Source organism: Chelon labrosus (genome assembly GCF_963514085.1).
Source record: "Chelon labrosus genome assembly, chromosome: 16".
Taxonomy (NCBI): Eukaryota; Metazoa; Chordata; class Actinopteri; order Mugiliformes; family Mugilidae; genus Chelon; species Chelon labrosus.
Window position 1 is genome coordinate 23,824,268 of NC_140349.1, and position 19,144 is coordinate 23,843,411.

At 41.4% G+C, this 19,144-nt stretch overlaps 2 protein-coding genes across 6 annotated transcripts in view; one reads left to right on the forward strand and one right to left on the reverse strand.

Moving 5' to 3' along the window:
- Positions 1 to 84: 84 nt before the first annotated feature.
- Positions 85 to 8,312, reverse strand: adck5 (aarF domain containing kinase 5). Of its 2 annotated transcripts, XM_084563839.1 has the most exons (15): positions 7,995 to 8,312; positions 7,148 to 7,257; positions 6,901 to 7,050; positions 6,031 to 6,106; positions 5,312 to 5,512; positions 5,088 to 5,228; positions 4,839 to 4,952; positions 4,615 to 4,746; positions 4,442 to 4,525; positions 4,268 to 4,349; positions 3,025 to 3,103; positions 2,853 to 2,944; positions 2,497 to 2,749; positions 1,357 to 1,473; positions 85 to 1,257 (listed from the first exon to the last, which is right to left on the reverse strand). In XM_084563839.1, exons 1-15 carry the CDS (start codon positions 8,016 to 8,018, stop codon positions 1,155 to 1,157), a joined length of 1,758 nt encoding a protein of 585 aa, XP_084419965.1. In that variant the 5' UTR covers positions 8,019 to 8,312; the 3' UTR covers positions 85 to 1,154. The 2 variants fall into 2 exon arrangements, with proteins under 2 accessions (XP_084419965.1, XP_084419966.1); XM_084563840.1 differs by lacking the exons at positions 7,148 to 7,257; positions 7,995 to 8,312 and having other exon boundaries at positions 5,312 to 5,507; positions 6,901 to 7,041.
- Positions 8,313 to 10,129: 1,817 nt separating this feature from the next.
- ctdp1 (CTD (carboxy-terminal domain, RNA polymerase II, polypeptide A) phosphatase, subunit 1) overlaps positions 10,130 to 19,144 on the forward strand; it is a 71,110-nt gene continuing 62,095 nt past the window's right edge. For all 4 annotated transcript variants that reach the window (XM_084563282.1, XM_084563283.1, XM_084563284.1 and 1 more), the window contains exons 1-7: positions 10,130 to 10,707; positions 12,174 to 12,257; positions 12,967 to 13,060; positions 13,490 to 13,618; positions 14,516 to 14,666; positions 15,632 to 15,722; positions 16,870 to 17,036. In XM_084563282.1, coding sequence (XP_084419408.1) covers positions 10,397 to 10,707; positions 12,174 to 12,257; positions 12,967 to 13,060; positions 13,490 to 13,618; positions 14,516 to 14,666; positions 15,632 to 15,722; positions 16,870 to 17,036 — 1,027 coding nt within the window. In that variant the 5' untranslated portion in view covers positions 10,130 to 10,396. The remainder of the gene's footprint in view (positions 10,708 to 12,173; positions 12,258 to 12,966; positions 13,061 to 13,489; positions 13,619 to 14,515; positions 14,667 to 15,631; positions 15,723 to 16,869; positions 17,037 to 19,144) is intronic.

Here is a 19,144-nt window from a genome sequence, read left to right on the forward strand (position 1 = left end):
AGGTAGAACCTTTTATTAACATGTTAAAATATCATTTGGTTCGTTGTCACTGGAATATTGTAAGAACGGTGCTGGTTGAACTGAGCAGACTGGAAGACTTTACAGCATAGAGTTCATGAAAATAACCCTGAAGTCATTCTTGTATTGCAGTGCATTAACACAGACTGTAGTGTCTCACAGATAGATCCATATATTTTTGGACACGATTTGTTGTTTTAACCTTTTTAAGCTGCAGCTACATAAAGTACGTGGGCTTAAGGTGCAGTTTGTCAGCTTTAATTTGAAAGGATGTAGGTATTATAGTCATTTAATATGCAGCTCCCCCTTTTTCAAGTGATCCAAATATAATTGACTCAAAATTATGTTTCATGGCAAGGTGAGGGATGTTCCTTCATTATTGAAGCAGGTAAAAGGTTTAGAGTCCATTGCAAAAGTGGCAATGAATATGGAACGGGGCCATCCATGGCATATAAAAGCTAAACAACTCCATCAGAGAGCCAGCAGGAACAAAACAAGGCTTTGGTACATTCTGACAGTGTGAAGGTGTTCATGTCGACAGAAGACAGCGGTGCATGACTTCCATGGTGAAGAAAAACCCCGTCCACAACTGATGAACAGTCTCTAAGAGGTAGGCGCATCTTTCTCCAGGTCTACCGTAAAGAGATGAGTTCATGACAAGGTGCAAACCATCAGAAAACCACAGGGGCGGCGTCCTGATGAATTCTGAAGAGCTCAGATTGAGCTAAACGAAGCAGAGCTTACTGGACAGTGCTTCACAGTTTGATTGTGTCACTATCAAAACATTTCAGGACATTACTTCATCTTAAAATATCTCAAATCTGAGCATGATTTATTCGTAATAAGATTATATTAAAACCACTAAAACAAAAAAAAAAAAGACTATTTTTTTTTTTAATTAATTAAAAGACTACCCTGGAGTGGGGGGTTGATGCGTTACCATCCTGTTGTTCAGTACATTCTCGTCCATCTTGATGTGAATGATTTGGCAACATTGCACACATTAAGCAGCACCATAACTAGCAGCTCGTTTAGCTGCTACGGTAGTGTAGTGTAGAGCTCCTGGCCGTAGAGCCGCACTGACTTGGCTTGGAATGGATCCTTATCCTGTGTTCCCTGATGGCGTGACGTGTTGATTATCTCAGGTACTCGTACACGTCAGCGTCCAAAGATGTAAGGCCCAAGTACTCCAGCAGCCTCAGGACCACGCGCGTCAGATTCATCATGGCCATCTCTGACCTGTAAAAGGAGTGGTGTCAACAGTATCTTGTGGGTTCAGTAACGAGGCGGACAGGAAGTAGGATCTGTGTTACTAATAGAAACTAAATTAATGCTCACCTCAAAGCCACTTCGAACTTGAGGCTTTCCCACGCTGCCCTCCCCCAGCTTATGACCCGGAGTCTGGGCAGTATCCCGGATTTCTCTGCCTGAATCTTCCCCCAGCCTCGCACAGCACTAAAATAAAACATTTAAAAAAAAATATGCCAAGGTATACACATTGCCAAGGGTGCCACACAAATCAAGCAAGAACAGGATCAAAAAAAAAATCAAGTTCTCCAACAGAAGTATGTTTAAAGAAATCAATTTCTTGTCAAGACAGAGAAAATATTTTAAGAAGACTTCCTCAGGCAGCAGCGTGTTCCCCAGCTTCAGGATTTGCCTTTGACTGCTCTGTCACTTTATTGTTTTTATACTAAAAACAGACTGATGCTTGAGAATCTAAGGCTACGTATAGGCTCATATGTGACTTATATAGAATGGAAAGAGGCCATTAAAGAGGCCTTAAAAGTCAACAGTAATGCATTTAACTCTACAAATATGCTGGAGGCAAGAGTAAAGAAGTTAAAACAGGTGTGATGTGGTCACTTATGTTTATTCTAGTTAAAATCCTGGTTAATAGCAGTGAAGAGGCTGTTGCAAAAGGCTAAGTCAAGGCCTGAGGAGATGTAGGCGCATAAAATTGTCTCAGTGTCTAAAAGCAGCAATTGTTAATTCTGAAACATTTCTAAGGTAGAAATTTAACGTTGTGTTGTGGAGCTTAACTGACATCCTACCTGTAAGCAGTGATATAAAACAGCGTGTTGTCAGCATAGCAGTGAAATAACATGTCTGTAGGCAATACTCTGTCCAAGGGGAACGCTGTACATTAAAAATAATTTGGTCCCAGAACTGAACCTTGAGGGACACCATGCTTCGCAGGAAAAAGGATATCATAGTTCTGACTTCACACTTCTACAGTCCTGATAAAAAAAGAGCCAGTAACTCTGGCTCAACTTTGGCTTTGAGTCAATAGTATAAACAAGTACACTGAATGTTGGGAGCTGTTCCACAAAGAGAGATCAGTGTCTAAAGCAGCTCACAGGTGGCTTCTAGCTGTCAGCCACAGTATCTTCACCTCTTGGTCTGGAGCGACGTGGCGTGACGTGTAACGTAATCTGAACGGGATTTAAGTTGATCTTAAGTTGTGACTGCACTTACCACTTGGCCATGACAAAGTAGCGGTCTACCGGCGCGCCCAGCGTGATGTTGATGCTTCGGACCGTGTTGACGTTGCGGATGACCAGCAGCATGGGCCGAGGCATTGATTTCAGCACCTGCATGATGCTTTCGAAGCGTTCTGTGGCCATTTTGCGCATGTAGGCTGTCTCTTCTTTGCTCAGGATGTTGGACAGACCCAGCTTCTTCATGTTGATAGGCCGCTGCAGCAGCATCTCGCAGAAGAGCAAGTACTCTGCAGCGCAAGAGTGGGTTTCAATACCCGGATACATTTATTACACATCACAAGGAAGATTTACTGACATGCTACGTTGAATAGTTCAACTTCATCTACTCACGTTTGACCCCGAGGGCTTTGGAATGCTTCTCCATCGCAGCCTCGTCCCTCAGGACTACGGACCTCCAGAGCTTACAGAAGGCCTCTCTGTCACTGAGGTCAGAGATCATAGTTAGAGCTGAAAGTACAACATTCTCAGCGGTTTTTAATGCTGCCACTGATCGTGCTCTTACTGCTGACTGAGGTGTTCGTACAAGCCGTGGTCCAGCAGCACCAGCTCTGCTTTGTTGTCAGGACCTCGTCTCACAAGAACTGCCAACACAGAATACACAAACATGGAAAAGTTCATTTGGGTCATAGCCCAATTGTATCAGCATCAGAGACCAACCACAGACATCTAATTTACCATCTAACACTAAGATCTAAATATTAAAATTGAGCAAGCAGCACCTAAAAATTCAAAGGCAGTCTATCTACAACAAATGTCACAAACAAACTAGATATAGCACCTTGTGTTTGTATGCCTCTGTCAACCAGTCCATCCAGAATGTAGAGAAGACTTTGAAGGAAGCGGTTTAGCAGAACATTAAGATGCCACAGTAAAGAACACTTTTGACCGTCTGGATATAAAACATCATAATTAGTCATATTAGATGTCATATTAGACATCTAATATGGCTAAAAAGATGTTTTGTGGATCATCAGTTCCAAGCAATGATATAGCTATCGATATGGATTCTATACATGTAATTTTTAGTTTGATTATTGACAATACGTACAGGGTTTACATAAATACTGTATGTATAACAGTATTTCCAAATAAGTCTGGCATGGAGAAAATTTTAAATAAAAACAGAAAAACTGTGAGAATTCATAGTCGTGTCTGTAAAATGTGGGCATGAACCACTGTGTGTTTTACACTACTAAAAAAATGTTGTCACCAACTGCCAAGACCACCTCCAAATGTGGTCTGAGTGATTGGATCTCAAATGGATCTTGGTTACATTCCTCTGTGCTTAACTCTTGTGATTAGATCACACAGGATGCAAGTTAAAACCTGGTCTGAACAGGTTTTATTCCGCTCTCACCGTCTTCCTCAAACTCCCTATTTTTTAATCTGGCCTTAAAGGAGAACTAGTAGTCGGGGGACCACCAGGGGGTGCTGTTTACTATATACTATAGAGGTCAAATAAACTCACTCTGACAAATGTATTGTATTTTATAAGCTTATAACAGCTTGAGTAATGTGACATCTTGAAAACAGCAGCATGAAATAGAAACACATGGGTAAAATACAATTTCTTTACATTTCTTCATAAGTGCAGCTCTATTTACTTCCATAACACTATGGTTACTGTAGCTACTTACAGTTACATATTGGCTGCCATACTGCAAATACAAACCTATCTGAGGAAAAGAAAATACTGACCAAGCCAATATATGAGTGAGACATAATGAATGCACTGGTGTACCTACCATTTCCAGGATGAGGGTCAGCGTGGATAAAACCAGTGTAAAATATCTGCTCAGCAAACGTCCTGATCAGTTTATTTGCGGTCTGGAAAAACAAGAGTTTGATGAGGTATTTTAGACAGCACTTCAATGATAACGCTCTGTCATCATCTGTTATGTGTGAGTGGATCAACTCACATCTTTCAAACTTAATCCTTGTCGTTTGATTTCTTCCACCTTGTTGATTTTGCAGCCATTGCAAAACTCTGCTGTCAACACTCTCTTTGTACGGGAGAGAAGTAGACACAGATAAAAAAAAAAAGGTGGACAGTGTTAAAGCAGGTATTTTGCACCAAAGTTAAGAACCTCACCTTGCTGGTTTGTTCCCAAAAGACTTTGGGTACTACAATGAACTTGAGATGTTTCAGCTCCTCTGCGCACCTCTCAGAATTCCTGGCCTCATTCTCAAAGTCCAGCTCTTGAGCCAGCGTACCCTTCAAGTCCTACAGAGATGTCAGGTGAAGATATTTAAGTAAAAGGCTTTCTCTTGGGCATCCATAGCAGATCAGACAAGAAACACAACTTTTTTCTCGACCTTAAGGACCCATCGGAATCCAAAACTGGGGTGCATGAATTTAATTATATCCAGCAGGATCTCCAATGTTCTGATATCACCGTCAAACCGATCCCTGAGGTCAATGTACTGCACCTGCATGTGAGGGGAGAAAAAAATGATCATTGTGAACAAGTTGGACCAAAAATAACAAAAAAAAAAAAAGAGTGACATTATGAGTTGACATTATTTCAATGTATAAAATGAGAAATAAAATGCTGAAGGTCTCACCTTCACAGCGACAGGAGTCCCATCTAACAGTTCAGCCTTATGAACCTGAGCTAAGCTGGCAGCGGCTATGGGTTCGTAGTCGAACGTTTTAAAAAGCTGCTCTGGGGTTTTGTTGAAGTCTTCTTGAAAGAGGGCATCCACCTGGTGCGCAAACACAGTCATGAGAAATGTCGAGCCGTCCTCCGTCAGTGAGCTGAGCTGCTGTTCTGTGCTGCAGGTCTCACCTCTTTGTACCTCCTGTCCAAGGCCCTGTCTTCCAGTATTTGCAGGGTGCGGATGTACTCGGGAGGCAACAGGTGGTTGAAGGAACACAGGCCTTGGCCCAGCTTGATGTATATGCCGCCGTTCCTTATGGCTCCTTCCACTATGTGCTCTGCTGCCCTCTGGTGGCAGGCTGACATCTCGGTCACGTAGGATGAGCTGCTCTAGCAGGCGAGGGACAGAGGTAAGACATGATTGCACACCCAGACGAAATCAATATGAGAGCTAATGCTGGTCACTTCTTCAGCTTCAACGAGTATTTCTTTGCAAGTCAACAGAACAGCTTAGAGACTACAGGTGAAATCTGACTAAACGTGGGGCTTAATGGGACTCTTAAATACTTTGGTGCATTTTAGCAGCTGGTGCAAGTGATAACATTTTGCTTGAAAATGATCAGCTGTCAGAAAAGCAGGGTTTTGTTCATGCACATGTAAAGGTAAATTAAAGGGAAAGGACAGCCATTGAGGGGTCACAGTAATTGGTACATTGTGGTAATAATGGTGGACATTTTCAGACAGTTCTGCCTAGAAAGCATTTGTAATATTGCACTCACTTGTACTAAGGAAAAGCAGCACTACGTTAAGCTAAGCCTTTCTGGAGTGAAGCACTACTCATTCAGGAGTGTGCTCAAGGCCATAACGGTCAAACCTCCTTTGGCCCACTCCGTTTATATGAAACTTACCTCGTCTTCTCCGCGCAGAGCCACATTAGTGGTCCACCAGTAATCCACAGAGATAAGTATTCCCACAGAGAGAGATCTGAGGACACAGAGATAAGACGCTCAGTGGGACTTCTAAAGGTTTCTGATTAAGCCGTTACAGAAGAGATGATGCTATTGAAAGAAGGCGGCAGGCAAACGTTGACTGTGGGGAAAGATGTGGAAATAGCGACGCTTCTGGTAGTTTCGTTAAGTTTCCCTGACACAGAGAACAGTAACGTTAGCTAAACATACGTATCCTACGGGGCTAAATGTGACAGAAGCCCATCACACAACAGACAGTCGAGAGAAATGCAAAGGTCCTGAAGGCGCCCACTCACAGCTCAACGTGTGCAAACAGTGCAGGAAGAGATGGGCGCGTTCCAAGGCAAACCCTGTGTTTGCTGCCGTCAGGTCCAATATGACCACAGTCAACAACCAGGCTATCTAAACTGAGGTCCTCGGAGCGGGTTTGTCAGCTGAGTAGAGAGTTTTGCATAATGCAATTTACTCATACACACATATGAGTAAATGCACACAGAACAACCATAAGATTATGACCACCATATTCCTGATTTTCTTGTTATGAAGGCAGCTGTCAGTGGGTGGGGGATATTAGGCAGCGAGTGAACATTTTGTCCTCAGAGTTAACGTGGAAAGGATTTGTGTGACTTTGATAAGGGACAAATATTGATGGCTGGACCGCAGGGAGCAAATGTTGGCCTGTGGAGTCCGATCTAATGTGATGAATGACATTTTCTTTTACATTTTTTTTTGCTTGCACAAGCAGAGCTTTGAGAAACCGTCCCAAACGTGCGTCACGCGTTCATGTCTCAGATAAAGATATGGGCAAACCTGCAGAAGCGGCTGAATCCTTCTACCACGATCCTCATCTTCCTCCTCTCTCTGGGCTCTGACACGGCGTACTTCACACCCACCGCCACAGGCACGCCAACAGAGAGGCCGACAAGCGTCTTCCATAACAGCCCTCTGCGCTTACCTTCCCTGGAAGGAGATAAAAAAACAAAACAAAAACAAAATAATGCTAATTTATTCAGACAGCAGCCCAAATCGTCGATTGACGCAGATGTGCGATCGTGACCTTGGCTTTACTTGGTTCCTGAGTGAACTGAAGGATGGGGCTTTTTGGAGCGACCAGCTGGGACGAGGACTTCTTCGGAACGGAGCAAAGTGAGGCAGGTATAATCTTAACTTTAAAAAAAAAAAAAGACAGAAAAGCACAGCATGAGGCCAAATATCACAAACAAATGAAATACCATGTCATATTTTGAACATGTCTTATCTGACTGTTAAGCAGCCACCTGAGTGCTATGGAGGGATCGCTTGGTTCGGAGCGGACACTGACCTCTGGACTCTGACAGGGGCCATAATTCACAAGCTATCACTCCACGGGCTCAGGCAGTGGGTGTGGAGTAAGCGCACGAGAGTATGAACGCGCGTGTGTGTGTGTGTGTGTTGGGGATAAAAAGGAGGGGGCGGAGGGGTCCGGATCAAGGCCAGTACGACCAGCCGGGATACTCTGTTGTTTTTGCTCGCAGTGTTTTTTTTGTTTTTTTTTTATCTGAGGGACAAACTGTCTCCGCTGCTGACACATTGATTTACTGATAGCAGTGAAGTCAGGGACCTGAGCTCTGAGACATCAAACGAGCTCTGTCACTCAAACGCCGAGAAGAAAAAACAATTACTGACTAGGAATAGTTAGCGGTCTGTGATTAAGAGGTGGAATTACAGCTGATAACAACAGCAGAAGTGCTAGGAATACATCTTTGCAACACTGACAAACGCGAACACGTCATGTTTTGATGAAACAGTCAATCAAATATTACATGTTTAGTTGCTACTGTGACCATCTTATTTCAGCTGTCAGTGAACTAGCCAACTTCACAAACCCCTATATGGACAAATGGTTAAGAAAGATGATAAATTACCATTCTAGAAGTTTCCCCTGTCATGTTTACTGGATTTACAAAACAGCTCGGCTCGCAGAGGTGGATTAATCTCCAAAAAAAAGCCTGTCCTATGTTGAAAGTCGCGACACTCCGTGCAGCCGCCTCTTCTTCTTCTTCTTCTTCTTCGTCGTCCTCGCGTGTTGTTGCTCTTCTTCTTTGGGGCTTTTTTTGCGGCAGCTTGAATCCACGATGTCGCGTTGCTGCCGCTTTCGGTTTTAACCCGCAGTGAACATTTATTTAAATCCCGAATTTCCAGTCCATGTTTTACCCGCCCTGTTCCCTCAAATTTGTCACCATAGAGTGCATTTCATTTATACATTTCGCGCATGACTTAAAAGAATGCTCACCTGACTTTAGCCAAAGAGTAAGCATAACAGCGAGAGGGTACACTTCCATCTACTTCCGGTTCGTGATTTCTGAGCGTTATTTTGCGTCTCCTTCCTGTCCACCAATGCAATCCAGAGTACCCCATGGCAGCATTATTAAAGCATTACTCATTTTAATTTTAAATTAAAAAACTACTAATAAAATGTATACTTTAGATTAATTTCGTGTTGATTAACATTCTTGCACCTTTGCAAATTTATTACATGAATCTCATCACTGTCCTTTTAACAAGACAAATGTCAGAATATAGGCCTTGGGAAAGTATATATTGTTTATTTTAAAAATATACTCCGATGTCCCCAACGTACCTCCGTCTGACAAGTCTGATCATATGTGCACCTGACGTCACATTTGAACCAAGTCTGACGTAGTTGTGATGACACAAAATCAGGCTCATATGTTCCAATAGTAAAATTGACCAGGTATTCGTGTATACTTCTTCTTTGCATCCCAGTTTCATCCCGTAAAGCGAGTAAGAAATTCTTTGAACTGTTTCATACCTTCCACTCTTCTATTCCACCGTTGGTGTTTTACTGTGGAACAAAGCCTGCGGTATTCTTAACAATATTACAGTATTAATAAATTGAAAGAAGTGTCTTAAGATTTCACATTGAACTTACCTTGACAAATAAGTTTTAAAAAAGATCGTAATTAAACATAGATTACACATCTGACTTCGGCAATCAAGACAAAGAAACCTTATTTAAGTTGTTTTCTCAGGACATCCATTCAGTTTCTTTTTGGACGAATATGAAAACCTTTATGAAAATAAATATATAACTAATAAACTTCCGTCTTCTCTAAAAATATATGCAAACTCCATTTTGATCAATTCACTGCTGAACAAGACAAAATGGACTCATGCTAAAACATGTGGAAATCCAAAAGGCAACAAAGCGCTTTGACATCTTAAAATAATTAGATTTTATTAGAAGTGTTAAAAATGTAAAAGGGGACTCCTGGTATGTATGTTTTGTAGTTGTATATACTTTTTTTTTTTATTATTATAGCGAATGAAGTTTCAGGGGGAAAAACGTAAAGTTTATTTATTTTCAAAATTAATGACGTTCAGTGTCCAGTTTCTACCTTATTCCTTTCTTCTATTAAGCAGAGCCTGCCTAATTCCCTTAGTGCACTTGGCTTATACATGGCCGCTGTGTATTTTGAAAGAATAACAGCCCATGACAACAGCTGTAAATTATTCCACCACAAACAAATAAGCGTCCCTCAACTGCCCCGCACGAGACACTGGTGTGGTATTGTTCACAACTTACATCATCTTACATCAGGAAACGTCATGTCTCTGTGGGTTACATTCAAGAATTAGAGTTCTAGGAAATGGAAAAATGCTACGATGGCTTGAGTGCATTTTGTGATAATAGCCGCATGTTATTTCGAGTTTCATTTTTAATTGTGACACGGCGTTACAAATGTAAAAACTTTTTTTTTACGTGCATGTCGTAAATACGAAAAAGACATAATAGTCAAACAAACCACAATTGGCGAGGACGAAAACGGAAACATGGTTTGGCCTTCATAATAAACGTTGCAATATATTCAACATACATTGAGTATTTCAAATAGAAACAAACACAAAATAATATGACCAGTATAATAATCAGATAACTTATGTAATAAACTTGTAGTTTTAAAATGTTTCACCAACCTACGTGACGCTCGCATTTTATACAGAGTTTTATTTTGAAATCTAAGTAGAAACGATTGTTTTTGAACCAGCTTATTGCTGTAGTACCGGATGCTGTAGCGACCCGTGTCGCTGCAGTGTTGCGCTTTCCTGTTTACGGGCGGGAAGAGCGAACGTAGCTGACTGTGGAGTCTACTGTGTTTAAATCTGAAGCACATTTCTTTTAATTCTGGTTGGTGCGGATGGCTTACGCGTTTTAATGATACCCGAAGCACTGCGAGTTCTATTGGATACGTTTTAAGAGGACCGTTGCTGAAAACTAAAGGGATTTTTGGAGCGTGTAGGGCAGATGGAGGATGATCCTGCAGATTCTGGCGGTGGTGGCGGCGGCGGCGGCGGCGGTGCAGCAGCAGCGGAGGGCCCCGCGGTGCAGGTGGCGGATATCTGCTGGCCGACCGGGGCTCTCCCTCTGCGGCTTCTGGAGTGGAAAGTCAAGCCCGGGACTCTTGTTAACGTGGACTCGGTGCTAGCACTGTGTGCTCCCATAACCCAGGAGAAGGGGGCAGAGGCTGCCAGGCTGCCAGAGAAGAAGGTGAAATCGGACCGTGCTGGAGTAGTGAAGGAGCTTTGCTGTCAACTTGGACAAGTCATACCTCCCGGGTGAGTCACTCTGCTTGCATAGCTAGCTAATGTTAGCTGACCTGTCCCCTGCTTGGAAAGCCTATACACAGTGTGTCACTTTACATCACCATCATCGGCGTACGTAAGCTAGCTAACAAGCTAACAACGCTAAGTTGATGTTAGCATGTTTGCTAGCCATACTCAACTCAACACTCAGCATCTTGCTAGTGTCAAGTCAGTCAAAATAAACAAGCAGACTCTCAAGCGGGACTTTCAAAATAAAAGCGCGTTAGCTTGAAAAATCACAATCCTGAACATTTATATGCGCTGCAATAAAAGCGTAAGAGTAAATCAATTAATTGTGGAAATGTGTCGAACACCAAGTGGTTTCATGAGTCCTAACGTTAATGAACCTGCTGTAAAACTTACACACAAAACAATTTACTCTTTTATTTTGAAGGGTTATCCGCTTGTAGTGTTGTCTCGTGCGTGTGCCTTGACGCAGCCGCCCCTCGCGTGCTCATAGTGTGTACAGTCAGCGCAGGTTGACAGGTAGGAGGAGAGTGACCGGAGGCTGCTGCTGTCCCTGTGAGTCTTATGTCTGGCTCTGTCTGCCCGCGTACAGTTTCAGAATACAAGGTCATTTTTATCTCCCAGCGACAACCCGGTAACAAACAACACGTATTTTATGCTTTAGCTACTTAATTCTGCTTGTCTTGTTTGCAGTTAGTTTTAAAACAGTCCCACTTGGGTTGTGGGATATACTTTAAAAGAACAGCTAATGAACCGAGGCCTATTTTTGCTCATATAAAATTGGAAATGATTATTTTCACACATTTTGATAGTGGTAAACATTTACAATTTAGATTAAAAGCGTTCTTTGCTATCTTAAATGTGAGACAGAAATGTCTTGTATCGTCTTCAAGGGCTCCTTGTAAACACTTCAGTCTTTGAGAATCCGTGTTGCTTGATATGACAGTAAACTCATCGCTAGACAGCTGGGCTGCAAGTAGTCAGAAGAGAAGGTTCACATCTGGGAAGCAATATGTTAGTTATTCAGAATGCTTAAAAGCTTATGCCCCTTATGTAAAATGTATGCAACAGGTTTGAAAGTTTCTGTCAGGCAGATATGATTTCACATGATTGTTGTAATAACACTAGACGGAACGCTAGACTTTACTTTGTTTACACCCGGCTGCAGTAGTAACAACTGCACTTAATTACAAAGCGAAGCCACTGTGTATGCGACGCTAAGCTTCTCATTACTGAACATAGGGAATGTTTAGATGATAGGATTTACAGCTTGTTTTCTAAAGTTTCGAGCCAACATTTGCCACTAAGTCAAAGCAAATCTGCAAGGTTTAATTAACGTCTTCATCTATATCTGGGCCCTCCATTCCACAAAGGTTAAGCAAAGGTTGAATCCTTTAACAAAACAGAACTAATGCACTGTACCGGATTGCTGGTGTAATGTATTTTCACTGTTGTTTCTTTTCTTTTTTCAGGGGTGTCATCATCAGAGTACAAGAATGCAGCCATCCCATAGTCATGAAGGGGTTGTGTGCTGAATGTGGCCAGGATCTGACTCAGTAAGGAAACGCAAACAGTCATACGTTTACCTCTTACAGTTCGCTTAGCTGATTGGAAAACATCTATATGAAACAAATGCAAGTAAATGGAAAAAAGTAAAAAGCATGACGTGCTTCAATGTCATTTTGTTAGAGGATAGTTTAAAACTTATTGCTCATAATAAAAAGTTAAACACTGTTTTAGTGTTTCTGGCCAGTAGTATTTACAGTTGATCTGGTTTCATTCGATGCCATCAGGTGGCACCAGAGATAATAAATGGAGAGCTGAGTACAGCTCAGGCCATACAGTGTTCAACGCTCTGCACTTGTGTGACTTTGATGAAGATGTAATATTTGCAGCTGTCAGGTATTATTCAAAGGTCAAAGTGTGATCGGGTTTAAAGGTGTTGCCAACACTCAGCACCTCAGTTTGCGTTGTCTGGTTACATGATGTGGACACCTGTTGGCTCATAAATGTTAAACAGCAGGAAATACTTTGAAATGTCATGGTAGCGTGACAGACAATGTGATTCTGAAGTAGTTATAACTGCTAGCAATCAGCTAAATCACTTGGGTTGTCTTTGCTCACTGCAGAGGCTGTCAAGTGAAGCAAATTTGAATTTGCATATTTGTGAAAGCTTCTTTTCTTTCTTCTCTGCGTTCAAGGACCTGAGAGATACACAAAACTCCTGACTCCCATTGCTTTTTTTTTTTTTTCTCCTCTTCTCAGGCTCCAGAGCACAAATGGGAACCAGCAAACTTCTATCTCCACAGCAACAGTCTCCATGGTGCACAGTGTCCCCGAGCTGATGGTCAGCTCTGAGGTGAGTCATATGATGGAGATACCTGGAGGCCTGGGCTAGCGGGGCAAATGTACCGTACCTTGTATTTACTCCACTATAACACCTCACTGTGTGTGTGTGTTGCTCTTGCAAGCACGTTTCCCTTACGCTTTGTAATATCTTTCCAAGACATTTTACACTCACTTGGTATACTAGTGAAAATAAATACATTCTAATATAACAGCCCTGCTGTAAAAACGCCTTCATGACTGTTCTGATATCCAGTTTGTGTTGGGACAGTGTCATAAAGGTGCTAATTCAACTTTAAGATTATTTGGGAGGATGTAGTTTGTGGTTCTGTTAAACTATATTGAGTTAAAGACTAAAAAAAGAGAGACTATACCAGAACATAAAATGGCAGTTGGTCAGATTTTCTCACATCCTGCTCCTTGTCTTTCTTGACTACAACAGCAAGCTGAAAAGCTGGGGCGAGAAGACCAGCAGAGACTACTACGGAACAAGAAACTGGTCCTCATGGTGGATCTGGACCAGACACTGATCCATACCACTGAACAGCACTGCCAGCGTATGTCTAATAAGGTAGTAGTCCCTAAAATCACTCTTATTAAACACACACACACACATGTAATTAAGATGCAATTAAGTGTGTTTTTGTTAAATCCACCCTCCTTTCTGTTTTTGCTACAAACTTTTTTCTGTAATAGTTTAGTCATGTAATGCCAGCACTGTTGCCACAAGTCACTAATATGACATAATGGTAAATATTTTAATTTTTAAAGACCCGGACACCAACTACCGACATTAAAGAAATGGCAAAATTGTGTTGTCGCCTCACGTTGCCTGACCAAAAGGTTGCTGCCAAGTTCATCATGCTAAATAGCAGCCTCAGGGAGTCGGCTGAACCCAGATGGAACAGCGGTGTCGTTGACAATATTTTCATTGAGCGGTAACAGGAAGATGAGTCCATACACTCCACCTTCCCCGCCAACTGTCAGCTACAAAGCAACGCACAATGAGCAAATCTCGTTTGTCTGGCTGTTCTTACGCCTGTGTAGACGTCCTTTCATCCAGATCTGGCGAACACAGCATCGCATCCAGTTTTGTACGTTTATTACTTTGACTGGATTTTGGTGGGTCGTTGTGACTTCTCAAAAGATGTTTTTAGTCATACACCAGTTTCACTCAAATAGGATAGAAGGATGACGTATTGACAATTTATATCCAAAACCTTGTCCTAGTGTGTTGTACTTCCCCTAGATATTGCAGAAGTCTGGACAGACGTACTGTAGATGTAAACTGCAGCTTCACTAGTTGGTGGAGCCATAGTAATACCATGAGACAGTTTTAAAAGCTACTTATTTTGACGGATAATGTCCTGTTTTAGACAGCTAAAATGTATTGCTTTAGATGCTGAGACCTAACTACGTAGTTTCTGTGTGATTGTGTTATACCTAATACTCTTGTCATTTCCTTCAGGGCATTTTTCACTTCCAGCTTGGCCGAGGAGAGCCTATGCTCCACACACGACTACGCCCACACTGCAAGGAATTCCTGGAAAAAATTGCTAAACTCTATGAACTGCATGTCTTCACGTTCGGGAGCCGCCTTTATGCACACACCATCGCTGGTAATGGAGTCGCTCCTTTACTCTTTACAGCCTTTTTGCTTCATTAAGTGCTGAAATGTGTGTATTGTGTAATGAAATAGTATAGGCACAGATCCCAGTTATTCATACATTTTATTGATCAGAATGAAACCAAATGCATAGTGTATAGAGTTTGACGGTTGATGAACCTCTTCTGTTTGTACTGACTGTTTGTGTCCATAAGAGGGAAGTATCTGCACGCGCTTTCTGTTCCGGCTCATGCTACGCTAAGTTCAGTGTTGTGCGTCCACTGTGATGTTTTTGCAAGCAGCAGGGGTGCTCAGTTTGAAAATGCACATTGAAGGCAGTTCATGTTTTGCTGATTACCTGACAAATGGACAGGTAGTGTGGGAAGGTTTTCCATTTCAAGCTGAGTTTAATGTTAGGTGTTAAAATTGAATCTGATCCTGCTTTCCTTCTAAATCAAAATATTTCTCTGTGTTATCATTCAAGGTTGAGTCTCATTGCTGGCAGTGTGTTTTTACAGTAACCTTTTGGTATTCAGGGTGCAGTCTTTCATTATACTTTATATAATAGGGGCAGCCCCGGTCGAGTACTGTTCTGCCTGTACATGATGAATGTTTAATGCATTTTGAATTGGATTTTACTACTGACCCTGATGCTGGGAGGTTGGCGTGTTTCAGAGCAGCAGTGCTCCTCCTATTGCCAGATTCTGCTGTGGTTAGAGCAGCCTTTACCACGGCTCTCTTGTTCAGCCTGGTAGATCTCTGCTTCTTTACGAAGTCTCTTTATTATTTCTTTTTAAACATAATAAGAAAGTCAGCGCAAGATTCTGTTCATTTGAACACCCCGAAGAAAAGCCCCAAAATTTTCTTTAAACGCACGCTTTCCCTACAAGTGAAATCTCCACTGTAGCCTTGGAGAAGAAGTTAAAGCTGAGCTGGCTTTCAATTATGCATCTTTTTTTTCCCCCCCTCTTCTTTTAGGCTTTCTGGATCCTGAAAAGAAGCTTTTCTCTCACCGAATCCTATCTAGAGATGAATGCATCGATCCGTTCTCCAAGACGGGGAATCTTAGGTGAGAATTGCCCTCTGCCAAAGATGACAGCTAAATCAATCTCTGGCAGTTTGAACTGTGGGGTTCCTGCACTTGTCCTCTATCTAAACTGTAATGGACTCGAAATTTGTTTTAAGGCAAAAGGAGTGACTTAGATTTTGTCTTGTGGTTTTCCTATAAGGTATGAAGTGCAACGTTTGATACCCATTACTCATATGAGTGCTGTATTCAGTTCAATACATTTTTATTTATATGGTGTCAAAAACAATTCATACTGTAAGATGCTTCACAGAACCCAGGTCTGAAACTCTCAGAGCAAGCACTACTATTAAACTTTTATAAATTGTTTCATGTTCAGATCAGACGATCCGTTTCGTCATTTGATATTTTCTGATTAAACTGCACGTCACTACCACGACGTCTCACTTAAATGTAACCTGTAACTCCTTCAGTGCATTTCAGTAACCAATAATAATGTACAACTGTTGAAGAACAAAGCTGAAATGTCCTGCAGAAAACTGCTGATGTTCTTTTCGACAATGGTGTGCAGTTTCTGTGATGTGGTGAAGGCTAGCAGTCACATGCTTGGGCTCTGGTACGCTTAGAAGACGACTGAACCCCATACTATCTGATCATCATGATCAGTGTACTAGATAAGAGCTTTTGCTGTTTTTACAGCCAGTGGATTGTCACTAAGCATTGTTTCCTTTCTGCTTTTGTAGTGTTTGCTCCAAAGTTTGTTGCCACTGTTAGAATTAGTAAATTCCCTGAATTCTGCACTCTCTCTCAGCAGTTCATAGTTAACAGTTGGCTTTACTTTGTCATCACTTATTATCCTTAAATTGTGTCAGACTGGATATAGCAGCTCCTACACCTAGCCACATTGCTAACAAGAGGCTTGTTCCATGGACAGTCTGTCTGTATTATCTTTAATGTTGGTACATGAGTACAGATGGTATAGATATATTATTTCTCCTCAGAATCAGTTGTGAATGGTTCTCAGTGACTCCAAGAATTCACCTTACAAATAAAAAAGTGGAAGACTGATGTAAGAAGTGAACTGAAGTTCCCATTATTCATCCCTCACTGAAACAACCCAACAGTCAAAGACGAATGTCAAAAAGCTCAGTAGTTTTACTAGTGTTTTGTGCTCCATTTTTCATGACAGGTACCTTTTCCCTTGTGGGGATTCGATGGTCTGTATAATCGACGACCGGGAGGATGTTTGGAAGTTTGCACCTAACCTCATCACTGTGAAGAAGTACATCTACTTCCAGGGCACGGGAGACATCAACGCTCCCCCCGGATCGCGGGATGCTCAGGTGGCAAAGAAAGGTACGGTGCTTCCACACATCTCTGATAATGCAGTGTGTTTCTAGAAGGAGCCTGGAACAGTGAAACTGCTGACACTGCATGCAACACAAGGGGTCAGATGGACAACCCAACAAAAGCACTGCCCAATGAGTTCTTTCCAGTACAATGCACACTTCGCTGTGAGAGGCACCCTGAGCTGACGTTAATAAGCAAGTCGGGCCAGAAGAGTCACTGACTGTTATTCAGTCCATTACATGGAGGAGCACCCAAGTGTATCATACTTTAGATAAATGAATACCTAAAAAAGGTTTCATTGCAAATGCACTGCAATTGCATTAAGAGTAAATTGACAAATATCAGTAATGAGGAGTAACCATGTTAATGATGGCTACAGTTTATGACCTCATTATCATATTATACATTGTGGTTACAGATGGTGGCCGGTTCAGTGTAAAATATGTCCAGAGCTAATGGAAAAGTTGTCATGGGGTTTAAAACAGACATTCATGGTTTCCAGATGAGGATTCCTACTGTTTATTATTATTATTATTATTATTAAGGATCACTGTAAAATTTGTAATAGATATTTATTTTCCCCAAGGTAGGAATAGTTAAAACTGTCGTCACATTCATCTAGGGTCATCATCAGGTCAGTACTTCAGTTTGTTTCTGACCGTGTACCTTCAAAACACTGACGTTAGCATCGGTCTTAACTGATATTAGCAAACGCATTGGCAAAAATGCCAAAACATCAAACCTCCATGGACAATGGTGAACAGTGTCTGGTGAGTCTTTGTCTTGGATGCAAATAGTCAACCAAGTAAATACTAATATTTTGGTGAATTTAATTTTTCAAACATAAAATAAGTTCTCTGTAAATGATGATATATTTTATTAGATTTTTTTTCGGGATTCTACGTGAATTGTAGCTGCAATTTAAGCTGAAGGTTTTATAATATAATTTGAAATGTTTTACACATTAGTTTGATCATTTTAAAGATTTCATAAAATCTGCAGCCTCTGCAGACCGGGCTCAGCTCTGAGCTGAACCTAAATTTAGTTTATCACTCTTTACTTATTCAGTGGGACAACAAGATTAAACACCATATTCCTTGGATACATGCCTGTTGCACTGACTTGCGAAAATAATTTAAATAATTATAGCATCTGTTCAAATATATATCATCAGTAATGTAATGATTTACATTATCAAACATTCAATTTCTTGGTCATGCAGAATCAATAATGAGCCTACACACCTCAAGCCACAAACCTTATTATGGATCTGAAGCACACATCAATGAGCAATAGTAGACCGTCTTAAAGGGTTTCAATACTTTCACCTTTGTATGTCCTTCTACGTTGTCAGCTCGTACGCAGTGGCCCTTCATAAATGGAAGCCTGTCAACGGTGCAGTGTTACTCTCTTGATCATCGTAGCAGGAAACAAGCTGCTTGGAGACAGTGTGTCTCCTTGGGGTCTGCTGTGGGACCCTTATTTACACCCACTCTCAGGCTGTCATATCAATTAGCTGATGACTCCTGTTTGTACTGTTCCCATGTTACAAGAGCAGCCAGTCGCGGTAATGGCTCGTACACAGTCCATCAGTTCAAAGATAGCACAGAGAGTTTGCTATGAGAGTGAAACACAAGTGGGGAGCACATCAGACCTTGTTAATGTCAGTCTATTATAATTTAGAGGACTAATGTAGACACATAAATATATTGAGATATATTTTCCTTGCTTAGTGTCTTGCTTCAAGTCAAACAGTTCAGGCAGATGTTAAACTGCACTTATTTAAACGTGACCACATTTAAATGAGAGTTTGCCTAATCAGCAGTTTTATTTGCGACAGCATTTTTATTAATGCTATTTGAAAATACAATAAAAACATGTCATGAGCTTCAAATTGGCCTTAACTAACATATATTATATTGCCTGCCACTTTGCAGCAGCAGAAAAAGGTTGTGTACACAATATTTGCGTAATACCTCGTTAGCGATGAGAGTGAGCTTGAGAGGCTTAAAAACCACAGCAACCAGCAAACAAATCCAGTCACTCTGCGCATGGTCCTCTGACGTGTTGATGCTAAAGAAAAGTACATGTTAAGATGTAGAAATGTGCCCCAG

Coding starts and splice junctions, on each gene's coding strand:
- adck5 (XM_084563839.1), bottom strand. CDS start 8,018: ATGACAGGGGAAACTTCTAGAATG. Junction 5,229..5,311: donor TGGACAGGAGGTACAAAGAG/GTGAGACCTGCA, acceptor TTTGCGCACCAG/GTGGATGCCCTCTTTCAAGA. Junction 3,104..4,267: donor TGACCCTCATCCTGGAAATG/GTAGGTACACCA, acceptor CTGTGTTGGCAG/TTCTTGTGAGACGAGGTCCT.